Here is a 23,567-nt window from a genome sequence, read left to right as displayed (position 1 = left end):
AGTGAGAAATTAGCTAGTTTTATATTCTGTTTGAGCTTTGTGATTGGAAATGCATGTCCGTTGTACGTGAGCTACCGTTCTCTTCACTGTTTTGCAGATGGTCAATTAATTGTAAGCTGTTGGATCCACCGAGAGCTTCAGGCCCAGCAATTTTGATGGTTTTTGATTGTTGACACCAATGCAGGCCAATATAATAACACATGCTCTTGAAGTCTTTCCCAAGTTTTATTAGTTAATGGAACTATTTATATTCCCCTTTTCTTTTTGGCTCAAGTTGACTGTAATCATCACAATGTTACCGATTAAAAGAAAATAAAAACCTGATCACCTCCCTCCTAAAACATTCCATAGTTTCCCAGAAGATCGGTTCTGGGCGAGCCCAGTTTTGTTCCATTATTTCTCAACTGGTACCACCCAATGGTCAGCATCATTCAGAGGAAACTCACAACGCAACGGGTTTGTTATTCAGCTATTGTAGCTATTGCAACACTGGCTTGTAAGGTGGAAAACCAAAGTTTTCTGATGTTCTCTTAAAGATTTCACAACCTCATGTTTGATTGGTTGGGGAAGAGAAAGGGCGGGCTCCAGGCCTCTATTTAAAGTTCAGACAGCCCAATCAGGCCTCATTGCAGGGTATCTATTGGGAGCTGCCTTGTCAAGCCTCAGCAATCCCAAGCGGAAGATCTACAGATTCAGCAATGGCATACGTAAGTTGTCTGTGGAGGGGTGGGGGGGCGGGTCTAGGCTACGGCATATAGGGATGGTCTTTGACAGATAGCTTAGTGTGTTTGTGATTGTCAGTTGTTCCCTGGATGTTTGTTCTGTTCAGTGGTTGGGTGGGATGGGTTGTTAGAATTAAAATGCTTGTCAGCGGAAGGAAGAGTAGCTGGGCAACTCTGAAGCAGTACCTAGAGAGCTCTCTCTCTTTGTGTGTTATGTGCAGGCTCATAGTAGCCCTATGAATGAAAGGCCTCTGAAACGTCCCATCATTAACAGACTTGCTCAGATTTTGCGAACTGGAGGACGTGGCCTCTTTTACTGAATGAAGCCATCTCATTTTAGATCTTCCTCTCTCCCTACTGCCTTCCACTTTTCCTAGCATTATTGTCTTTTCCAGAGAGTCTTGTCTTCTCATGCTGTGACCAAAGAACGACAGCCTCAGTCTCATCCTTTTAGCTTCTAGGGAGAATTCAGGTTGGATTTGAACTCATGGAGTTCAGAGTACGTTTCCTCAGAAGGAAGTCCTGCTTCATTCAGTGTTTTTCTAGGCAAACGTTTTCAAAAGAATTGCAGCCTTGGTCTGCTATGGCCAAAGTGATAGATCAATATGGGCAGCCATGTTAGTTGTCTGTAGCACGAGAAAATAGCAAGAGTCCAGTAGCACCTATAAGACTAACAAAATTGGTGGTAAGGTATGAGCTTTCATGAACCACTGCTCACTTCTTCAGATACAGCTAGCTTGTGAGTCCATCTTTCACTATCTCTTGAAGAGTGAAGTGATTGCAGAAGCTGAATCATAATAGCCAGTGAATGACAATGGCAGGCACGATTGAATAACGTGGACAGGGGTAGAGGGTGTAGAGAAATTAGCACTCGTAATGAGAGAGGAAGGCAATGTCTCTATTCAGCCCAGGTGAATGCTTTGTCTTGAGCTTCTTTATCAGTTGCAATTGCAATAGGTGTATCTATTGGTGGGAGAGGATATTGGTGGAGAGGGGGGTATTGTTGGAGAGATGACCCTCTGTTTCTGTGTAGGGGGCACATCTTGTTCGCTCTGCTCCCTGCTTAAAGGGCTAGCCCAGACTTATCTGTAGCAGTTCATTAGCAGATGTTTGTGGGGAAAATAAACAATAGCCTTGCAGCACTCGAAGGACCAAAAGGTGTAGCATTTTGTGGCATGGTATCTGCATGCACAGATGGGTGGAGGGGGTCCTTTTTTGGCTGAAGGAGTTTCTTGGGTTAAATAGAAAAGAGTCCAGTAGCACCTTTAAGACGAACCAACTTTCCTGTAGCATAAGCTTTCAAGAATTGCAGTTTTCTTTGTCAGATGCATCCTCTGGATCTATTTCTTGGGATCTGTTTCTTGTGTTAGAAATTTTGTCCTTTTCTCTACTGAAATGTGTGTGTGTGTGTTACTGATTTGTCCACAGGCTACAGAGCATCTGTCTGATAACGCTGCTGCTTCCAATCTCATTCGGATACGGAACGCGAACCAGTTGGAGAGCTTCCCTGTGGATGGTTCTTTCGATGTGCGAGGGAGGGTGGCACCAAAAGCCAAGAGGTTTGTATTGGTGGGTGAAGACAGGGTACATGTGTGTCCTGGGCAGGGTTTAGAAATGCTCCCTGTCCCGTCTCCCTTATTAATTGCTTAACACATCTGAAATGCACTGGAACAAAAACCAGTCTATGGAGCATGACCAGTGACCTCCTCCAGTATCAATCCAAAGCACAAATCACCCTTCCTTCCTTCCTCCCATCCAATTCACCTTCCTTCCTCCCTCCCTCCCTTCCAACCCTTCCTTCCTTCCTTCCTTCCAATTTTCCTTCCTTCCTTCCTTCCTCCCTCCCTTCCCCTTTGCTTCAGCCCCCAGTAAGGTTGCCATCTTTCCCTCAGCTTTCCCAGTGCTTGAACTGAAACAGCCTCATCTGTGGTCACTTCCTCCTGACTACTCCAGAAGACCCAGGAGCCCACCAGGCAGGCTTATTTGCAATAAGGACAGGACCACCACCCTCCACTAAGGCTGTATCTGCGCACTATATGCTTATTGCTGCCTGGTGCACTTACACTTCTGAACTGCAGGGGGCACAGACCCGAAAGAGAAGGAAAACGAGAGGATTTGGTTGATTTGCTATATTTCTGCTCCTGTTAAATCAGAGGCCTAACTGGGTTGTCTCATCCTTTCCTCGTAGCTTTGCCATCAGCCTGGGCACAGATGCCTCAAACTTGTATATTTGCTTTAAGGCTGACTTAACTAAAGGGATTATTAAGTGCCATTACAAGGAAGATGGAAAGTGTGGTCAGGAGGTGACTGGTCGTTCATGCCCTTTCCATGAGGGACAAGAAGTCAAGGTGAGTAGAAGATGGAGAGGACGTGAGGGGGAAGCCATGACGGCTGGCTCTGAAACTGAGGGGAGGTGTTCTTGGGCAAGGCACACTTAGTGGGTGCCAGGGTTGGCAACAGCAGGTTGGGAAAGTCCCGGAGATTGGGGTGTGGAGCCTGGGGAGGGCGGAGTTTGGTGAGGGGAGTGGCCTCAGCAGCATCCAATGCCATAGAGTCCAGCCTGTCAAGCGGCCATTTTCTCCAGGGCAGATCGTGAGAAAGTGGGGCACTATTTTTAAGATGTAGGAAAAAAGGCCAACGTCTTGTCTCCTTCTCCAGAGACCTTCTACTAGAGTTCTGTGTGTGCAAAAGCCCCAATTCCTTGGTTACCTTCTTTCTGAAATAACAGAGGACTGAGTGACTTCTCTTCCTTGACTGGCCTTGGCTGCTCTCTTGCCAGGGTCCATCTTGGCTTGTGTCAGGGAGCGAGTTGCTGAGGTGAATGAGAGAGGACCCTCGCAGCCTCCGTTCTTTGCCTCTGCAACTGAGTTCCCAGCCCTCTCTTTCAGGCAGAGCAAAAGAACAACGGCGAAGTGGGGAAAGGAATAGTTTTATTCTGTTATGCTGCCTCTACCCATTTCACATGCGCTTCTTGAAGGGGATCTATAAACATATAAATAATATTTTGTCATTAAATACGATTAAGACAATAATTTCACAACATGGTAAAAAACCATGGTAAAAGATGCCAAGCATGTGAAAAGTGCTTCTATGTATACAGAACCACCAACATTTGCATACCACGCCCCTAGACTTTTAAAAGTTGGGAAAATGCATATAAAACTAAGCTGTATAACACTAGCACACAGTTGCCATAATAAAGTGTGCTGCTTGGTTCCCTCCTGGGTTACATTAGGGCTTTGAACTGTTATCTCTCCTATGAGGCAAAATGGGCAGCATAATGGAAGAAAACCATTCTTTTCCGGCTGTATCATTATTATTTTTTTTATCCATTGCTCTGTCTGTGGCGTGGCCCTCTTCTCCTCCATCTCTCTTTCAGTCAGCCATTTCCCTGCTAGGCACCTTTCCCAACCATGTGTAGGCCTGATCTGGATTGGCACCGTGATACATGGAAGAAGGGGCATGTCGACCATCAGAACATGTGTGGGTGCACAACAGGGAAAGCTCCCCGTGTGGGGCTGCTTGGGATCTGGAAAACTGAGGGGAGGGCAAGGCCGAATGCATGTCACTCCATGCACAAATGGCCCACTCTGAATCAGAATCAGAACTCCGTGTGTTTAGGGATCGAGTTCCCAGCACACACACACACACACACACACCCACAAGCTCTCCAAACCAGGCGCAAGCCAGGACTCCAGCTCCAGCTCCGCTTCCAGGCGGAGTGACAAGTGCGCTTGCTCGCTCGGGCCACCTACAGCAGACATGAAGGGCTCTGAGCAGAGCTGACAGCTCATTAATGGTCCTGCACGGGCTGTTTACACCCTCTCTCTATCTAGACTCCAGTGTATCATTTTTCTAAGGTTTTTAATAAACAAGACTGTATCATGTAGGCACCTGATAATCTGCAATTTACAGAGAGCGAGAGGGGTTTGGAGAGCTCTGTGCGAGGACCACCAAATGCTTTTTAAACTGCAATACTTGTAGTTGAGTCTAGCAGCTCCTTACAGAGCATGTATTTCCAATAGCACCGTAAAAAGGATTTAGGAACGACTGTGCACAGCAGCGCCACCTGGTGGTCAAAGGTTGAAAACATTTTCTGTAGAGAAAATTCAACAAAAAAGAATTGAGCATGCGCAAACCCGTGGTGATTCATGGGATACCTCTCACAGTATGGGAGGAACAAGGAAGAAACCCGTGCAAGGACAGACACGGGATCTACAGCAATGTGATCACGGTAGGCAAGTGCACATGAAAGAAGGGGGGGAACACGTGCAAGTCATTTCACGTGTCAAACACGTGAAATTTGTCACTTGTAGCGTCGCTCTGAATGAATGAAAGTCAGGCTGGCCAACTGAGAGCCAAGCTACAAGAGATGACTTACGCAGCACAAGCACACGAAAAGAGTTGCAGTGCTAGCCGGGAAGCCGAGCTTTAAAAGAGATGGCTCCTGAGAGGATTTGTCAATTTCCTCTTTGCCTCAGTTTCACCTCTGTTCTAGCCCCCCCCCCCCGAAGAGGAAATTGACAAATGCTCTCAGAGCTCTTCCCTGGCTCTATAGAGAGAGGGAATCGATAAAGCCTCCCAATTGCTTTTAAAACTCAGCCTCCCGGCTTGCACTGCAACTCTCTTCATGTGCTTGTCCTTGTGTAATTCGTCTCTTGTAGCTTGGCTCTGAGATGCAACCCCTGAAAACCTATGATGTGTAGCTTGGCCTTCATTCCCTCAGGAATCACGTTGCCAGCTCTCTGGGGAGGCAAAAAAGTCTGGTGATTTACGGCCGACCCCTGCTGGTTATTCAAGGCAAGAGGCTAGCGGAGCTGGTTTGCCTTTGCCTGCCTCAGGTCAGCAACCCTGGCCTTCACTGATGATCTCTCATCCATGTCCTAACCAGGGCCAACCCTGCTGAGATTCCAGGATCTGACAACATCAGGCTAGCCTGGGCCGAACAGGCCAGGCTCTTAGCTGGTTGTAAAATCCTGGTTAGGGAGTGGTCTTTGCCCACAGAATGCTGGGATAGGCTGCCGTAGCTTCCCACTGAGGAGATATGAGAAGAGACCCCTCTAGATAAAGAGCCCAGATACATGGATGCTTCGGAGGCAGGACTGTGTGAGATCTGGTCATTGCCTTCGATATACTACCCAGCCAGTCAGATTGAATCCTCCACATCTGTAGCAGGGGGGGACGTACTCATCTTCTCCTAAAAACTGCAGTCAGCTAATGCCTTGATCTCTTCTCCTCAGATCACTTTCCTCTTTGAGGCGACAGACAGTGGCTCCATTGTTACTGTGAACTTGCCAGACCACACTCATTTTCGATTCAGCAACCCAGTAAGACTGAACATTAACAAATACGTGAAAGTGGATGGAGACTTCCGGCACTACCCTGACCTCTCGAAATGAGTTCAGTCGGGCCAGCCCATGCCTCTCTTCTGGCTGCAGATGAGTCTGCCAATAAACCAGCATTTGCTTCTTGACCACTACATGAACCTGGCCTCTTTCTTGTCACACTTCTTCGTTCTAGAATCCTTTTACTTAATGTTTTCATTTGAATGCCAGTTTAGCTGCACACCAAGCTATTCCTTGGCTGCTGGGTCTCACACTCTTTTCTCCACTGCGTACTGAGTGCATTGAGATCAGCACTAAGAAGACGTACGTGAGGCTTGCAACAGTCCTTGAACTGCCCTGTAGAACATAATGGGCCTTACCTCTGCGTAAACCCACAGGTAAACCTATTGAAGTGTAGCAAACAGACAAGCTAGAAATCGCAAGGGAGGGATAATTACTCCAAAGCAGAAGAGCTTTTTCTTTTAGTGGATGGCATTCAAGTAAAGCAGGAAGACCCAAGTTCAAATCCTGCTCTGCTAAAGAAGCACTGTGGGTGGTGTGTCCTTGTGCCAATTACATCTTAGGCTGTTTCCACCCCAGGAATCCCCACCCCCACCCCGCACTGAACACAGGAAGCGTCTGCAGTGTACGAAGCTTCCAGACAGCATCAGGCTCCATCTGGGTATGACTCGTCCGGCTCCTGTCTTTTGCTTCCCCTTTACTCCTGAGAAATGTAGACCCTTCAGGAAGAGGGTGTGTGACGCTCAGCTCCGCCTTCAAAATGGAGAAGCTGAGTTTCAATACATCTGTTGAAGGTACCACACAACTCCTTTCCCGCTTTTTGACACAACATAACATCAGGGCTATTTACTGGTCTTTGATACCTGGTGAAAGAAGTTGCAGGGTCCTGAAAGAGAGAAGGACGTGGTGTGAGTTAAACACCCTGGCGGGTGGGTGCATGGGGGGTGCCACCAGTGAGCGGCCACACCCCCGGCCCCTAGAGGGGAGGCAGCCCACCACCGCCTCCCCGAGCCCACCAGGCCTGGCGGCCGTCAACATAACCTACATTCATACCTTGGCGGAAAGTAGCCTCTGGGAAGCCTGGCAGGTGGGCACATAGGGGGTACCGCCGGTGAGAGGCCACATAGCCCATCCCCTAGAGGGGAGGTGGCCCACCTCTGCCTTCCCCAGCTTGTCAGGCCCGGCATCTGCTGATCTGACCCACCTTCCGGACTTGGCAGAAAGTAGCCTCTGCGATGCCCAGCAGGTGGGCACATGGGGGTGCTGCCGGTGAACAGCCAAACCCCCCACCCCCTAGAGGGGAGGGGGCCCGCCTCCACCTCCCCCAGCCCACCAGGCCTGGTGGCCACCGACATGACCCACATTGGTTGTTGTGGGTTTTCCGGGCTGTATTGCTGTGGTCTTGGCATTGTAGTTCCTGATGTTTCGCCAGCAGCTGTGGCTGGCATCTTCAGAGGTGTAGCACCAAAAGACAGAGATCTCTCAGTGTCACAGTGTGGAAAAGATGTTGGCAGGTCATTTGTATCTACTCAGGAGGGATGGGGTTGAGCTGAGTCATCCTGTAAGCGTTTCCCAGGGTGTGGAATGCTAATGGCGGGAGGCTTCACTGTATCCTGAGGAGGTTCTTTTGCATATGGATTGGTGCTTGATGTGCTAATGTGGGGCTGGAACAAGTCATTGCCGGGCGCAGGATCTGGAGCCACTTCCCTTGCGCGCTCCTCGCCTGCAGCAGCCCTAATCTGGGTGGCTGTTGGTTGGACAAGCTGGAGTCACCACTCCCCTTGCACACTTTCCGTCCGCTGTGGTCACTGCCAGGTGTAGGAGCCCGTCAGGGCACCTGGTGCCACCCCTCACATTGCGGTACTGGAGAGTGAACTATGCCATCAGGCCGCCCTGTCTTCCTTCCTGCACCCCAGATCAGGGCACTAAGGAGGGGAAATACCCATCCAGGCCACCCTCCCCACCCCCAGATAGGGGCTCTAGGGAGGGAGCAATGCCTAGCCCCACTGCCCTACCCTCCTTCCCCCATCCCAGATTAGGGCTCTAGGAAGGGAGCAATGACCAGCCCTGCTGCCCTGCCTTCCTTCCCCCAACCCAGATCGGGTTGCTGGGGAGGGGGAAATGCCCAGCCCAGCCCCCCGCCCTTTCTAGAGCCCATTGTGTTTTTTGCTACAATGGGCTTTGTTTCTAATACAGTGATAAATGCTGTTTGAGTCTTTCTCAGATTTTATTAATTAATGAAATTGTTTATTAATTATTAAAACTATTTATGAGAAGATGAGGTTATTTGGAAAAGTCAATAATGCTAGGAAAAGTGGAAGGCAGAAGGAAAAGAGGAAGACCCAAAATGAGATGGCTTGAGTCAATAAAGGAAGCCACGTCTTCTGGGTTCCAACATCTGAGCAAGACTGTTATTGACAGGACATTTTGGAGGTCTTTCATTCACAGGGTCGCCATGGGTTGGAGGGGACTTTATGGCACATAACACACACATTTATACCTTGCTTTTCCTTTTGGCTCAAGTTGACTTACAAGTAATCATCAAAATATTACAGATTAAAAGAAAATATAAACCTGAATACCTCCCCAGTAAAAGATTCCACATTTCCACAGAAGATCAGTTCTGGTGGAGCCCAGCTTTCTTTCATTATTTCACAACTGGTACCAGCTAATGGTCAACATCATACAGAGGGAACTCACAATGAAACGGGTTTATTATTCAGCTATTGCAACACTGGCTTGCGTTTGTAAGGTGGAAAGCCAAAGTGTTTCTGATAAAGTTCTCTTAAAGATTTCACAACCTTGTGTCTGATTGGTTGGGAAAGAGAAAGGGCGGGCTCCAGGCCTCTATTTAAAGTTCAGACAGCCCAATCAAGCGTCATTGCAGCGTATCTGTTGGAAGCTGCCTTGCCAATCCTTAGCAATCCCAAGTGGAAGGTCTACAGACTCACCAATGGCAAATGTAAGTTGTCTGTGGAGGGACGGTCTAGGCCATGGTGTGTAGGGATGTTCTTTGACAGATAGCTTAGTGTATTTGAACTGATGATTGTCTGTTGTGCACTGGATGATTGTTCTGTTCAGTGCTTGGGTGGAATGGGTTGTTAGAATCAAAATGCTTATCAGTGGAAGGAATAGTAGCTGGGCAACTCTGAAGCAGTGCCTAGAGAGCTCTGTGTGTGTCTTTGTGTTACGTGCTTTGGACTTATGATGACCCCATTAATGAAATGTCCAAAATGTTCTATTATTAACAGACTTGCTCTGATCCTGCAAACTGGAGGATGTGGCATCTTTTATTATGTCAGTCATATTGTAGGTCTTCCTCTTTTCCTACTGCCTTCTACTTTTCTTAGCATTATTGTCTTTTCCAGAAAGTCTTGTCTTCTCACGCTGTGACCAAAGTATGATAGCCTCAGTCTCATTATTTTAGCTTCTTTGGAGAATTCAGGCTTGAGTTGATCTAGAGAGCTAATGGAATTCAGAGCACGTTTTCTCAGAAGGAAGGCCTACTTCATGCAGTGGTGCTTCATTCTAGGCAAACATTTTCAAAAGGATGATAGCCTTAATCTGCTATGATCAAAGAGATAGATCAAGATGGGTAGCCATTTTATTCTGACTGTAGCAGTAGAAAAGAGCAAGAGTCCAGTAGTGCCTATAAGACTAACAACATTTGTGGTAGGGCAGGAGATTTGTGAGCCATGGCTCACTTCTTCAGGTACAGCTGTAACCAGAAATGGGTCTGCTTGCAAGGAAGTGGGGGGAATTCGTGCCAAGGAAGACCCCTATATGAGAGGGGTAACAATGAGAAAATCTCCACCAGTCTTTGCGAGGTCCTTTCCCCCAAGGTAGCAGATGAGACTTGGTGTTTCAAGGTCAAAGAGTAATTTTATTTAAAGAGGAAACATGCCCACACAGGAGCAATAAAATAGTTCAATACACACACACACACACACACACACACACAGAGTCCTAGGAAGTTTTCCAGAGATTTGGAATAGAGGGAGGGGAAGTATACTTACCTATCCAGGCAAGTAGGGTAGTCCACAGAGGACGAGAGTAACTTCAAACATCCCACGTTCTCGGCCAGGAGACTGAGGCTTAGGGAAGTGACCCCAAGGTTACAACACAGAGATCTGGAGGCACAGCATGCACAGTTTGAAAGGGGCTGAAGCCCCAGTTCTTATAGGGAAAAACATGCCCTGAGGCTGGGAAGCCTCCTCAGCTGTTGGAAAAAAGGCCCCAATGGTCAGTTCCTGAGAATTACAAAGGTTTGATTACTTCTTGATTGGTGCTGCCAGGGTGTGTAAAAGAAAATGTAAAATCTCTCCTGCTGTCTCACAAAAGAGGCAATTTGCAAATGACACTCCCTGAGCTGACTTGATGTATTTAGTTGGAGGAATGCACCTTCCCAGGAATGAATTATAAATCTTATTGGTGGTAATTGATTTCTACTCAATCTTGGGCTGGGGATTTCATCACAGAAGAAGGGGAAAGGAATGTGTTAAAGAGGGTGACGCAGAGAGACCTTTCTTGCTCTGACTCCATCAGGAGCTGAGAGGATAGTAAACTAATCACCTCGGGCCACTCTGCATTTGCAAGTGGCATTCCATTCATGCCTGGCTTCAGCAATGCTGGCTGGAATTCTCTTGCTTCAAATCAAACTGCATTTAATCCAGGGATCTTGTGATTTTATAAAACAAAATAGCTATGGAGTAGCTATTAAATATGGTGGAGGTCAGGCTGGCTGCTTACACAGCTAGTATGTGAGTCCATCTGTCCTTATATCTTGAAGAGTAGAGTGATTGCAGAAGTAGAATGATAATAGTCAGTGAATGACAATGGCAAGTGTTATTGAATAGGGTGGGGGCATGCAGAGGGGCAGTAGGTGTGGAGAAATTAGCATTGGTAATGAGACAGGAAGCCAATGTTTCAATTCAGTCCAGGTGGATGCATTGTCTTGAGCTTCGTTATCAGTTGCTATTGCAATAATTGTATCTGAAGAAGTGAGCTGTGACTCATGAAAGCTCATACCTTACCACAAATTTTGTTAGTCTTATAAGTGTTACTGGATTTTGGCTATGTCCATAGCTACTGGTTATGCCCAAAGTAACAGTCTGCTCTGATAGTGAAACATCCTAGCCTGTTTGCTTCAGCTGGGTAGCTGCGTTGACCTAGTGTAATCCTACTATGTAGAAGACTAACTGTGTTCTAGACAACTCACTTCCTAACCTGGTATGCCTCCAGAGGGCGCTGTTGTGGAGGAAAGCCCAGATGAGGTATCCCACCCCTCTGAGAGCATGTCACAGCGGGAAGGCCAGGCTGGGAGCAGGCGTGGAGCAGGTGGCAATGCCCACACCCCACCTTCCCACAGTTGGGATCAGAAGCAGAGCAGGTGGAAATGCCTGCCCCAACTTCATTCATCTGGAATCAGCAGCAGTACAGATGGCAATGCCTCTCCCCTCCCCGCCCCCCCCCCGCCGCCATAACCAAATGGGATCAGGAATGGAGCAAGTAGCAAAGCCCGCCCACCACCTTCACCCAGTTGAGATCAAACTCGAAGCAGGTGATGATTCCTGCCTGCTGCCATCACCCAGCTGGAATCAGGAGCGGAGCAGATGGCAATGCCCACCCCCCACCTTCACCCAGCTGGGATCAGACACAAAGCACGTGGAGATGCCCACCATCCATCTTCACCGAGCTGGGATCAATTATAAAAAACAACTTTAAGAATTGTGTTATAGTATCCACTTTCAGCTGTGGGTATCCACTATTTATTTTTGCTCAATCTTTTTTTTTTTATATAATTTTTTATTTTCAATATCTAACATACAACTACTACATACATACATACCCTACAAAACAGTAACTACAAAAGACTACAATAGCACAAGGGATAGGAAAGAGGAGAGAAAAAAGAGAGAGGGAGGGAGGGGTGGAAAAAAGGGGAAGGTACCCTACAAACACTAAACACTAAACACTACATTTCTGTTTTCCCCTCATACTGCCATTATTCAAAAGTTAAAGCTTTATATTATATTGATGGAGTGGTTGACCTTACTAAATGCAAATTACAATTTAATTTCAAGTTAAATTTTCTTCCCCTCCTGGGTCCCGGACGGAGTTCTCTCTGCGCAACTGCAGCCGCAGTGCTCGTTTCCTCCCCCTCCCCCTCAGACTTCTCCTTTTCGTCTTGCTTGGTGCACTGGAATTCTGGGTTCCTGTCCTCAAAATCCCTTAGTTGATCTTCTGATAATATCTTAAAGGCTTGATCTTTATGGGTGAACCAGATTCCTTCCGGAAATAACCATTTGTACTTTATTCCACGTTCTCTCAGAAGAGCTGCGAACTTTTTATACTTAAAACGTCTTTTCCGGACTAGAAATGGGACGTCTTTCAATATCTTAATTTTGTTGCCCAAGAAGTCCAAATCCGCATTGTATGAATTGTATAGGATAGTGTCCCGGATCCTCTTAGATGAAAAATCGATGATGATCTCGCGCGGCAACTGACGCTTCATTGCATACTTTGAAGTAGCCCGACGGGCTTCCAAAATGGCGCTTTTAACTTCTTCTTTAGTTGCCCTCGCGGGTGTCGCCAATAGTTCCGAGACAAGACCCCGTAAGTCCTCGTTTTCCTCCTCTTTCACATTCTGGAGGCGCAAACTTGTCTGTGTTCGTTCCACTTGTAGCCCGATCAACTGATTCTCCACCAGTTTAAGCTCTTTATTCGTAGCCTTCACGAGTGACGCACTTTCCCGAGCAGACTTCTCTGCCCCCCCCCGCTGCTTCCTTGATGGTTTTCACTTCGCTCTCAATTAAGCCCACCCTTTGATCTGTTTCATTCAGCTTGTCAACAAAGGGTTTTATAGCTTCACCAACCGCCCTCCGTACAATTTCCTCCAGCGATTCTCCCTTTAAGGCAGCCGAAACTGACTTGCCAAGGACAGGACTTTGTTTTTTTGTTGCCATTTGGGGGGGGGGGCCGCCAACCAAATTTTGAGATTCAGCAAAGGGGAAGAGTGAGCCTTCTTAGCTTCAGATCTCACCTCTCCTTCACGTACGCTTGTAATAACAGAAGGAATTCGCTTACTTGTAGGCTCTCGCCTAGTTCTGCTCTTTGCCGTTTCTCATGGCCCGGCAGCACTCGAGGCGCCGCGCACGTCCGCCGGCCTCCGTAGGGACAAACGGGCAATTAACCCCCCGCATTGATTCCGGGGGGCTCTTCCCGCAGCGTCCCGGACCCAGCCTCCCTCACTGGGAGTTTTGGGGGCTAATCTTCGCAGATCAGCCGCCCGGACAGGGTGCTCGGCCGCTTCCTCTCGAGCCAGCGAAGAGGAGCGTCCGACATGGCGGAGAAAACGAAACCAAATCTATTTTTGCTCAATCTAACTGGGAGAGCTTCCTATTTGGTTGTGGGATCAGGCACTTAGCAGGAGGCAATGTCCAACCCCTCTTCACCCGGCCAGGTTCGGGAGCAGAGCAGGCAGCAATGCCTGACTCCTTTTTTTTTTAAAAAAAAAATTTTATTGGGTTAGAACATTAATATTTTTACATTACATTACATTCAATTTTCCCCTAATTTTTCGTTTCTAACCCTCTCCCTTTCCCCCCCTTTTGTTGACTTCCAACAGCTTTCCCACCCTCTGTCCCTTTTCCCTTACTTCTATTAACTTCCTCTGTCTAAAACAAATATATATTCTCCATTATATTAAGCAGTACATCTTTAACTCTTTTACTTATTATACATCCAAACTATACTTCTTTAGATAAACAATTTATCCCATTTTCCAGTTTTGAATATTTCTATATATCATAAACCATAAAAATTTCCCACATTTAAATCAAACAATTTGATTTGTTCTCTATATATTAATCATTTCTTCTTTTTATAGTATTTCTATATAACTCATCACATAGTCAGTCGTTTTAACTCTTCTATACATTCAGTTTGGTGCATATAAGTCTTATCAAGTAAAAAAAAATATTGTTAATTACTCAATCCTCATGTTTAAACCGTTAATTATTCTCTATCAATATTCTATCAATTAACCTTACATATCTATATATATCTCAATCAATTAATTAATCTAACTGCTTATAAATTCACATTTCTCTTCCTCCCCCGGTAAAGTCACCCCTCTCTTTTATACTTTTATTGTACTTCAGTAGTTCTCAAACTGCCACAGTTTTCCTCCCACCTCCCACTTCTTCTCCAAATATTGTTTCAGCTTCTCCCAGTCTGTGTTAAACTGCCCTGAGTCCAGATCTCTCAGTTTTCTTGTCATCTTATCCATTTCAGCCATATACAGCAATTTGTAGATCCAATCTTCAATAGTTGGCACTTCTTGTACTTTCCATTTCTGCGCATACAAAAGTCTAGCTGCTGCAGTCATATAAAATATCAACGTCCTATGATGGGCTGGAATTCCCTCCATGGAGGATGAAGCAACACCTGCCCGCCTTTACCCAGCTGGGATCAGGTGACGAGCAAGAGGCAATGCCTACCCCCTTCACCCGGTTGGGATCAATAGTGGAGCAGGTGGCAATGGCTGCCCCCCTTCACTCTGCCAGAATCAGGCGCGGAGCAGATTGCATTGCCTTCCTCTCTTCACACGGCTGAGATCAGAGGCAGAGCAGCTGGCAATGCCCCGCCCCCAGCTCATCAGGTGCACAGAGCCTGAGTCCATTGTGGCATGGGTCAGGGGGAAATGCCTTCCCCCCCTGCCTTCACCCACCTGGCATTAGGAGCAGAGCAGGTGGCAATGCCCACCCTCCATCATCACCTAAGTGGGATCAGGAGCAGAACAGCTGGCAGTGCCTGCCCCCCCCCGGGGGTATTGGTGGAGAGATGTCCCTCCGTTTCTGTGCAGAGGGGCACATCGTGTTTTCTATGCTCTCTGCTAAAGGGCTACCCCAGACTTATCTGTAACAGTTCATTTCCCACAAACAGTTCTTTGTGGGAAAATAAACAATTGTCTTGCAGCCCTCTAAGGACTAAAAGGTGTAGCATTTGGGGGCATGGCATCTGATTGCACAGATGGGTGGAGAGGGTGCTTCTTTGAGTGATGGTGTTTCTTGGGTTAGAAATCTTTAACCTTTTTTGTATAAAATGGGTGTGTGTGTGTTACTGATTTGTCTACAGGCTAGACAGTGTCCATCTAATAATGCTGCTGCTTCCCGTCCCATTCGGATATGGAAGATGACCCAACTGGAGCGCTTCCTTGTGGATGAGTCTATCATTGTGAAGGGAAAGGTGGCAGCAAAAGCCAAGAGGTTTGTATTGGCCGGTGAAAACAGGGTACATGTGTGTCCTGGGCAGGGTTTAGAAATGCTCCCTGTCCTGTCTCCCTTGTTAGTTGCTTAACACATCTGAAATGCACTGGAACAAAAACCAGTCTATGGGGCCTGGCCAGTGAACTCCCCCAGTATCAATCCAAAGCACAAACCACTCTTCCTTCCTTCCTTCCTTCCTTCCTTCCTTCCTTCCTTCCTTCCTTCCTTCCTTCCTTCCTTCCTTCCTTCCTTCCTTCCTTCCTTCCTTCCTTCCTTCCTTCCCTCCCCTTTGCTTCAGCCCCCAGTAAGGTTGCCATCTTTCCCTCTGCTTTCCCAGTGCTTGAACTCCAGCCTCATTTGTGGTCTCTTCCTCCTGACTACTCCAGAAGACCCAGGAGCCCAGCAGGCAGGCTTATTTGCAATACGGACAGCACCACCACCCTCCACTAAGGCTGTGCCTGGACACTGTATGCCTACTGTTGCCTGGTGCAATTACACTTCTGAACTGCAGGTGGCACAGACCCGAAATAGAAGGAAAACGAGAGGGTTCGCTTGATTTGCTATATTTCTGCTCCTGTTAAATCAGAGGCCTAACTGTGTTGTCTCATCCTTTCCTCGTAGCTTTGCCATCAGCCTGGGCCAGGATGCCTCAAACTTGTATATTTGCTTTAAGCCTGACTTAGCTAATGGGATTATTAAGTGCCATTACAAGAAAGATGGAAAATGTGGTCCAGAGCGGACATGTCTTTCATGCCCTTTCCACGAGGGACAAGAAGTCCAGGTGAGTAGAAGATGGAGAAGACGTGAGGGAGAAGCCGTGACGGCTGGCTCTGAAACTGAGGGGAGGTGTCCTGAGCAAGGCACACTCAGTGGGTGCCAGGGTTGGCAACAGCAGGTTGGGAAAGTCCCGGAGATTGGGGGGTGGAGCCTGGGGAGGGAGGAGTTTGGTGAGGGGAGGGGCCTCAGCAGGGTCAAGTGCCATAGAGTCCGGCCTACCAAGTAGCTATTTTCTCCAGGGATACTGATCTCTGTCATCTGGAAAGGATTGCTAGGTCTCTTGGGGGCCAAGTAGGGTTACCAGCAATGTTCCCTCTAAGCGGTGCAGTGTTGTGAGCCAGAAATCCAATTTGTGAGCAGCAACTTGCAAGTTGTGAGCGCGCCTTTTCGAAAACCAGAATCCATTTGATTAAAAGACTTTTGATTTAGGTTGCCTGAGGCATTGGTATTGGGTGCCATCAATATGTTGATGACACCCACTTAGGCATGTGGTTCTCAAAAGCTTATGCCTCAATAAAGTTGGTTAGTCTTAAAGATGCTACTGGACTCTTTACTATTTTGCAACTACAGACTAACACGGCTAACTCCTCTGGATCTACGGAGAAGAAGAATTGTGCATCATCCAGCCCCGCAATGCCCTCACTCTCTGGCTATTCCCGTCTATGTTTTATATAAAAAGGTGTTTTGAAGCATGCCTGCAAATAGCTCAGACACCATTTCTTTCCACAGGCATCAGGGTATTGCCAGAGTTTTCTTTGCATTTTGGGCAACGTCAGGCAGATGAGCTTCAGTAAGGGTTCCTCTTTGCCCACAAGCAAATCCTAAACAGAATGTGATGGGCAGTCATCCCTCCCTCTACCTCTGCTTTGTCGATTGGCATTTCCTGTCTCTTCTGTGGCCAGGTCTGCAGAAAGAAGAAGGAAGCTGACTGAGGTTGCAGGGGGAGCACCTATGTAGCTTCCAGCTGAGAGCTGCTCATTGGAACAGCCCAAAACTGGCCTTTAGTCACCCTGGAGGCTTCATGGCTTTGAAACTCTTTCCTTTTCTCTTTGTGAGTTCTGGTCATGGAATCTTTGAAATGAAATCAAGTCATAAAGCTTAAAGTCAGCACTGAAGTCCTGCCTTCTCCTTGCTTGCCATTCTGTTTTATTACACTGTATTGCAATGATCTATTCTCCCCTGAAGATATAAGCAGAATGCCATTGATGTACAAAAATATGGGTAAAACTGAGGCCGCAGCTCCCCACTCCCCATGGAGTAATTTAACGAGAGGACAGCCTGTCTTACCAGCACGTGTAAAATTCCCAGACTCAGACCCTAGCTCTGTCACGAATTTTCCTGGCCATGCAAGTCCTTGTGACTAGGGAGTCAATGTTCTCTGTGCATGTAAAATAGATTTCCTTAGTCATGAATTTACACACACACACACAAAGAGTATTTCCCTACCTGGAGCTGGCAACCCTAGGAGTGTGAAACACCACCGCCATCTCCTCCTCCTCCTCCTCCAGCACCCACGTTGGGCGAGAGAGGCTGCTCGGTGGGCTGGTGAGAAATAGCATGGGTGCCTGCCGCTGCCGCCTTTTCCTCCAGCACTGGGCCAGAGAGGATGCTTGGCGGGCTGGCGAAAGGCCTTGGGGATGCCCACCGTGGCTCCTCTTCCATACCCAGCAACGGGCCTGGGTAAGGCCGCATGGATGCCTGCCACAGCTCTTTCCTCTGAGGGGCTGGGGAAAGGCTGTGTTGGCGGCTGCTGCAGCGCCTCCTCCAGAGCCCAACGAGGGGCCTGGGAAAGGCTGTGCGGGCGCCTGCCACAGCTCTTCCCCCAGAGCCTGGCGAGGGGCTGGGGAAAGGCTGTGCGGGTGCCCACCATGGCTCTTCTTCCAGAGCCCGGCAAAGGGACTGGGAAAGGCCGCATGGGCGCCTGCCACGGCTCTTCCTCCAGAGCCCAACGAGGGGCCGGGGAAAGGCCACGCGGGTGCCCGCCATGGCTCTTCTTCCAGAGCCTGGCAACGGGCCTGGGAAAGGCTGCACGGGTGCCTGCCTTGGCTCTTCCCCTAGAGCGGCGAGGGGCCAGGGAAAGGCCGTGGGCGCCTGCTGCGGTGCCTCCTCCAGAGCTTGGCGACGGGCTGGGGAGAGGCTGCCTGGGTGCCTGCCGTGGCTCTTTCCCCCCAAGCCTGGCGAGGGGCCGGAGAAAGGCCGTGCAAGCGGCTGCTGCAGTGCCTCCTCCAGAGCCCAGTGAGGGGCTGTTGAAAGGTTGTGCGGGCGCCTGCCGCGGCTCCTCTTCCAGAGCCCCGTGAGGGGCCAAGGAAAGGCCACGAGGGCGCCTGCTGCAGTGCCTCCTCCAGCGCCTTGCGAGGGGCTGGGGAAAGGACATGCAGGTGTCTGCTGCGGCTCTTTCCCCCAAGCCTGGTGGGGGGCTGGGGAAAGGACACGTGGATGCCTGCGGCGGTGCCTCCTCCAGCGCCCAGCGCCTTCCGTGCGCTGAGGCTTCTCAGCTCTGCACTGAGTTGTGACAATTCCTGCGCCGTAGCGCAGGAGCTCACGTTCACGGGAACCCTTGTTACCAGCCTCCAGATGATGGCTGGAGATCTCCCAGAATTACAACTGATCTCCAGATGACAGACATAAGTTGTTCTGGAGAAAACGACTTGAGCGCATGTGGTGGCGATCTCATGACGAGGAAGCAAGAACATCTTATAGGTTGCATGTGCAATCCTATGAGATGGCAGTGAAAGCTGTGAAGAAGGAATATTATGCATTGGCTAGCTCACGCCGGGCTAAATTGTTTAATGTGGTACGTTCATTGGTCTCCCACTCAGGTGGAGACCATCAAAATTGGAATTTGGCGATAAGGTGTCAGGCTTTTGCGAGCTTTTTTGCTGATAAAATCTTCTCTCTTCCACGACTTACTAGCCACAGTTAATACAGTACGTCAACTAGAGGCCCCTTGGCTGTCTTCGGGGCAGATATTCGATCATGTCAGGCCTCTTTCTGGGGAAGGGGTGGACAGATTCTGCAGGTGGTGAGGCCTACCACATGCCTTCTGGACTTGTGTCCGTCATGGCTGGTAAAAGCCAGTGTCGACAGATTACGGGATTCTTTGGAGGCCATTGTCAACCTGTCCCTGGGCTCTGGGGTGTTTCCCATGGCACTAAGGAGGCTGTGGTGCGGCCCCTTTTAAAGAAACCATTCTAGACTCCGCCGACCTGCTCAACTACCACCTGGTCTTGAACCTCCCGGTTCTAGGTAAGGTGATTGAGCGGGTGGCGGAGAAACAACTGCAGAGTTTCCTGAAGGAGACCTCAGCCCTAGATCCCTTCCAGTCCGGTTTTCGCCCAGGACACAGGGTGGAGACATTGCTGATTGCCCTCATGGATGATCTTCACAGGTATCTGGATTGAAGCGGATCGGCACCGCTGATTTTATTAGATCTTTCAGCAGCTTTGGTACGGTTGATTACAATCTTCTGACCCACCGCCTCACCCATGTGGAGGTTCAGGGGACGGTGCTACAGTGGCTAGTCTCTTTTCTTCATGATCGGGGACGGAGGGTGGCGCTGGGGGAGAAGTTATCATCCCGTAGGCCACTAATATGTGGTGTGCCGCAGGGGATGATACTCTCCCCCTTATTATTTAATATCTATATGCTCCCTCTCGCCCAGTTGGTGCAAAGTTTTGGGCTTGGGTGTCATCAATATGCGGACGACACCCAGCTGTATCTGTTGTTGGACGGCTGGCCTAGATCGGCTCCAGATGTTCTGGAGTGTGCTTTTGAAGCTGTGGCTGGATGGTTGAGGCAAAGTTGGCTGAAATTAAACCTGGCGAAGATGGAGACCCTGTACTTGGGTCGCAGAAACATGGATTCGAGACCCCGGCTTCCTACATTCGATGGGGTGGTGCTTACACTAGCTCTGAGAGTTAGGAGCCTGGGGGTGATCCTGGATTCCTCCTTGGCGATGGAGGACCAGGTCACCACAGTTGCCAGAACTTTTTTCTATCTCTGACAGACCAGGCAGCTTGCCCCTTATCTCTTGTCCCATGACTTGACTACAGTGGTCCAGGCAATGGTCATATCTAGGCTAGACTACTGTAACACACTCAACACTGGGCTTCTCCTGAACCTGATCCGGTGGTTACAGCTGGTAGAAAATGCGGTGGCGTGAGTCATCACCAGAACGCCAATGTGTGTGCATATAACACCGGTACTGCATCAGCAGCACTGGTTGCCGGTGGAGTATCAAATCAGGTTCAAGGTTCTGGTATTAAACTATAAAGCCCTATGCGGTCTGGGATCGGCGTATCTGTGGGACCACGTCTCCCCATATGAACCCCAGAGGACTCTTTGTTCCAGTGATAAACATCTGTTAAAGATCCCTGGTCCCAGGGATGCCTGCCTGGCATCAACTAGGGCCAGGGCCTTTTCAGTCCTGGCCCCAGCCTGGTGGAACACTCTGTCTAATGAGACCAGGACCGAGCGGGATTTGTTATCTTTCCACCAGGCCTGTAAGACAGAGCTGTTCCACCAGGCATTTGGTTGATGCAAGGTGGTGCCTCCTAGCCAGAGGAGTACAACATATGCCCTCCCTACTAGTGACACCTTCCATCTCTCACATATTTCCCTGCCGAATGCTCTGGAGATGGCTAAAAAGGTGGTTGGCTAGATCATTGTGCCGCTGTGTTTATATATATATGCATTTTAATTATGGTATTTAAATATTTTACGGTTTTAAATCGTATAAATTGTAATATGTAATTTAAATTTTAGTTGTAACCCGCCCTGAGCCTGCTGATGCGGGGAGGGTGGAATAAACAAACAAACAGACAAACTAACAGACAAACAAACAAAGGCTGATTTGGAGGGTGGGCTGTATGAAATTATAACCCACTGAGGGGCCCCCCTTCTCCAAACCCTGTCTTCTCCACACTTTACCCCCCAAATCTCCAGGAATGCAACAAGCTGGACCTGGCAATCCTAGGGCCAAGCCAGGGGGTGGGAGAGGCATGGGAGGGAGTCACACGTACGGTTTCCAGGTGCCCAACGGTGGTGGGCAAACTCCTGGGAATTTGCCCCCTTGTCTACCGATCACCACTGGCAAGCATGTCAGGAACACTCCCAGAAGTGACGTCCCCCGGTTCATTTGGGGTGGGAGGGTAGAGGGACCTGGCAACGCTAGTCATATGTGGGGTGGAGGGTCTTATCTCGTGTGCATACAAAGCCAGCTCTAGAGTGCCCTGTGCCATTCCTGCCATGACGTGGAGATAACGGGTTGGGCCTGGTTCTGATTGTGTGAAAACCGACCCAGTTTTCACACAATCATCCCACAGCATGACGCAGGAACGTGGGGGTGCTCCGGAGCATGTGGGTGTGTGCTGTGCCTTCCAGCATGGCATTCCGAGCTATAAGAGACGAATTACACAGAGCAAGCGCATGAAGAGAGTGCAATGCTAGCCAGAAAGCTGTGTTTTAAAAGAGATGGCGCCTGAGAGCATTTGTCAATTTCCTCTTTGCCTGTGGAAGGGTCTGTCAGTTTCACCTCTGTACTAGGAGGCAAAGAGGAAATGGACAAACCCTCTCAGAGCTCTTCCCTGGCTCTGTAGAGAGAGGAACTTGACAAAGCCTCCCAATCTCTTTTAAAACTCAGCCTCCTGGCTAGCATTGCAACTCTCTTCACGTGCTTGTCCTTGTGTAACTCATCTCTTGCAGCTTGGCTCTGAGACGCAACCTGCGAAAAACCTGTGATGTGTAGCTTGGCCTTCAGTCCCTCAGGAATCACGTTGCCAGCTCTCAGCAGAGGCAAAAAAGTCTGTCAAGTCTCAGGTGACGTATGGCCGACCCCTGCTGGTTTTTCAAGGCAAGAGGCTAGCGGAGGTGGTTTGCCTTTGCCTGCCTCTGTTCAGCGACCATGGCCTTCGTTGATGATCTCCCATCCATGTCCTAATCAGGGCCAACCCTGCTGAGATTCCAAGATCTGACAACATCAGGCTAGCCTGGGCCAAACAGCTGGTTGTAAAATGCTGGTTAGGGAGCGGTCTTTGCCTACAGAATGCTGGGATAGGCTGCCGTAGCTTCCCACTGAGGAGATATGAGCAGAGACCCCTCCAGATAAAGAGCCCAGAAACATGGATGCTCCTGAGGCAGGACTGTGTGAGGTCTGGTCATTGCCTTCAATAAACTACCCAGCCAGTGAGACTGGGTCCTCCACATCTAGAGCAGGTGGGACATATTTATCTTCCCCTGAAAACTGCAGTCAGCTAACGCCTCGATCTCTTCTCCTCAGATCACTTTCTTCCTTGAGGGGAGAGACAATAACACCATTGTGACCGTAGAATTACCTGACCACACTCAGTTTCGATTCAGCAGCCCAGTAAGACGGCACGTTAACAAATATGTGGCAGTGGATGGCGACTTCCAGCAGTACCCTGACCGCACGCAATGAGTTCAGTTGTGCCAGCCTGTGCCTCTCTTCCGGCTGCAGATGAGTCTGCCAATAAACCAGCATTGACCACTGCGTGAGCCTGGCCTCTTTCTTGTCATTCTTCTTCTTTCTAGAATCCTTTTGCATGCTATTATCATTCAAATGCCAGTTTAGCTGCAAGTTTTACCAAGCTATTCCTTGGCTGCTGCACCTCACACTCTTTTCTCCACTGTGTACTGAATGCATTGAGATCAGCACTAAGAAGACGTATGTGAGGCTTGCGACAGGCCTTGAACTGCCCCGTAGAACATAATGGGCCTTACCTCAGCATAAACCCACAGGTAAACCTATTGAAGTGTAGCAAACAGACAAGCTAGAAATAGCAAGGGGGGGATAATTACTCCAAAGCATATGAGCTTTTTCTTTTAGTGGATAGCATTTAAGTAAAGCAGGAAGACCCACGTTCAAATCCTGCTCTGATAATGAAGAATTGTGGGTGGTGTATCCTTCTGCCAATTACATCTTAGGCCAGGGGTGGCCAAACTTAGTTAATGTAAGAGCCACATAGAATAAACGTCAGATGTTTGAGAGCCGCAAGACATGATACATTGAAGTGACTTCAGATGAGGAGGTGGGTTTGGGGGAGTGTCCTGAAAGTGACATCACAGGAAGGGGTGGGGTTTGGGTGCAGTATGCTGGAAGTGACATCATTGGAAGGGGTGGAGCTTGGGAAGAGTCATCACCTGACCTTTGACTTGGAAGTGACATCACAAAAGTGATGTCACATCCTTGCTAGCCTTCACCCTCAAAGTCCCCAGATATTTCCTAAGTCAGACCTGGCAACCCCAATTTATTTACTGAAAATGTGAAAGACATGGAAAGAAAGAAGGAAGGAAGGAAAAAAGGAAAAGGGAGGGAAAGGCATGGAAAGAAAGGAGGAAAGGGAGAAAGGGAGGGAGGGAAATAAACTAGACTAAAGAAAATGTATGGCCACAGCGATACTCAGAGACCTCTGGGTATCCTGAGCCACAGCTTGGCC

The 23,567-nt window shown here is 48.7% G+C and overlaps 2 protein-coding genes across 3 annotated transcripts; both read left to right on the top strand.

Annotated features, from left to right (window-relative positions):
* Positions 1-648: 648 nt before the first annotated feature.
* On the top strand, positions 649-6,121 carry LOC129326350 (galectin-1-like). The gene is made up of 4 exons (XM_054974505.1): positions 649-707; positions 2,151-2,281; positions 2,911-3,070; positions 5,963-6,121. The coding sequence occupies exons 1-4, from the start codon at positions 699-701 to the stop codon at positions 6,119-6,121; spliced, it is 459 nt and encodes a 152-aa protein (XP_054830480.1). The 5' UTR covers positions 649-698.
* LOC129326586 (galectin-1-like) lies at positions 4,873-22,621 on the top strand. 2 transcript variants are annotated; one of them, XM_054974806.1, is made up of 5 exons: positions 4,873-4,956; positions 5,963-6,444; positions 15,206-15,336; positions 15,958-16,117; positions 22,391-22,621. In XM_054974806.1, exons 3-5 carry the CDS (start codon positions 15,263-15,265, stop codon positions 22,547-22,549), a joined length of 393 nt encoding a protein of 130 aa, XP_054830781.1. In that variant the 5' UTR covers positions 4,873-4,956; positions 5,963-6,444; positions 15,206-15,262; the 3' UTR covers positions 22,550-22,621. The 2 variants fall into 2 exon arrangements, with proteins under 2 accessions (XP_054830781.1, XP_054830780.1); XM_054974805.1 differs by lacking the exons at positions 4,873-4,956; positions 5,963-6,444 and adding an exon at positions 8,969-9,029.
* Positions 22,622-23,567: the final 946 nt, after the last annotated feature.

Source organism: Eublepharis macularius, chromosome 3 (assembly GCF_028583425.1).
Source record: "Eublepharis macularius isolate TG4126 chromosome 3, MPM_Emac_v1.0, whole genome shotgun sequence".
Classification (NCBI taxonomy): Eukaryota; Metazoa; Chordata; class Lepidosauria; order Squamata; family Eublepharidae; genus Eublepharis; species Eublepharis macularius.
Note: the sequence above shows the minus strand (reverse complement) of the source record. Positions and strands in the feature narration are given on the sequence as shown.

Bases quoted from the DNA above. Each gene is read 5' to 3' on its own strand.
- LOC129326350 (XM_054974505.1), top strand. The intron at 2,282-2,910 runs GTTTGTATTGGT...CTTTCCTCGTAG, and splicing joins GTGGCACCAAAAGCCAAGAG to CTTTGCCATCAGCCTGGGCA. The intron at 3,071-5,962 runs GTGAGTAGAAGA...TCTTCTCCTCAG, and splicing joins ATGAGGGACAAGAAGTCAAG to ATCACTTTCCTCTTTGAGGC.
- LOC129326586 (XM_054974805.1), top strand. The intron at 15,337-15,957 runs GTTTGTATTGGC...CTTTCCTCGTAG, and splicing joins GTGGCAGCAAAAGCCAAGAG to CTTTGCCATCAGCCTGGGCC. The intron at 16,118-22,390 runs GTGAGTAGAAGA...TCTTCTCCTCAG, and splicing joins ACGAGGGACAAGAAGTCCAG to ATCACTTTCTTCCTTGAGGG.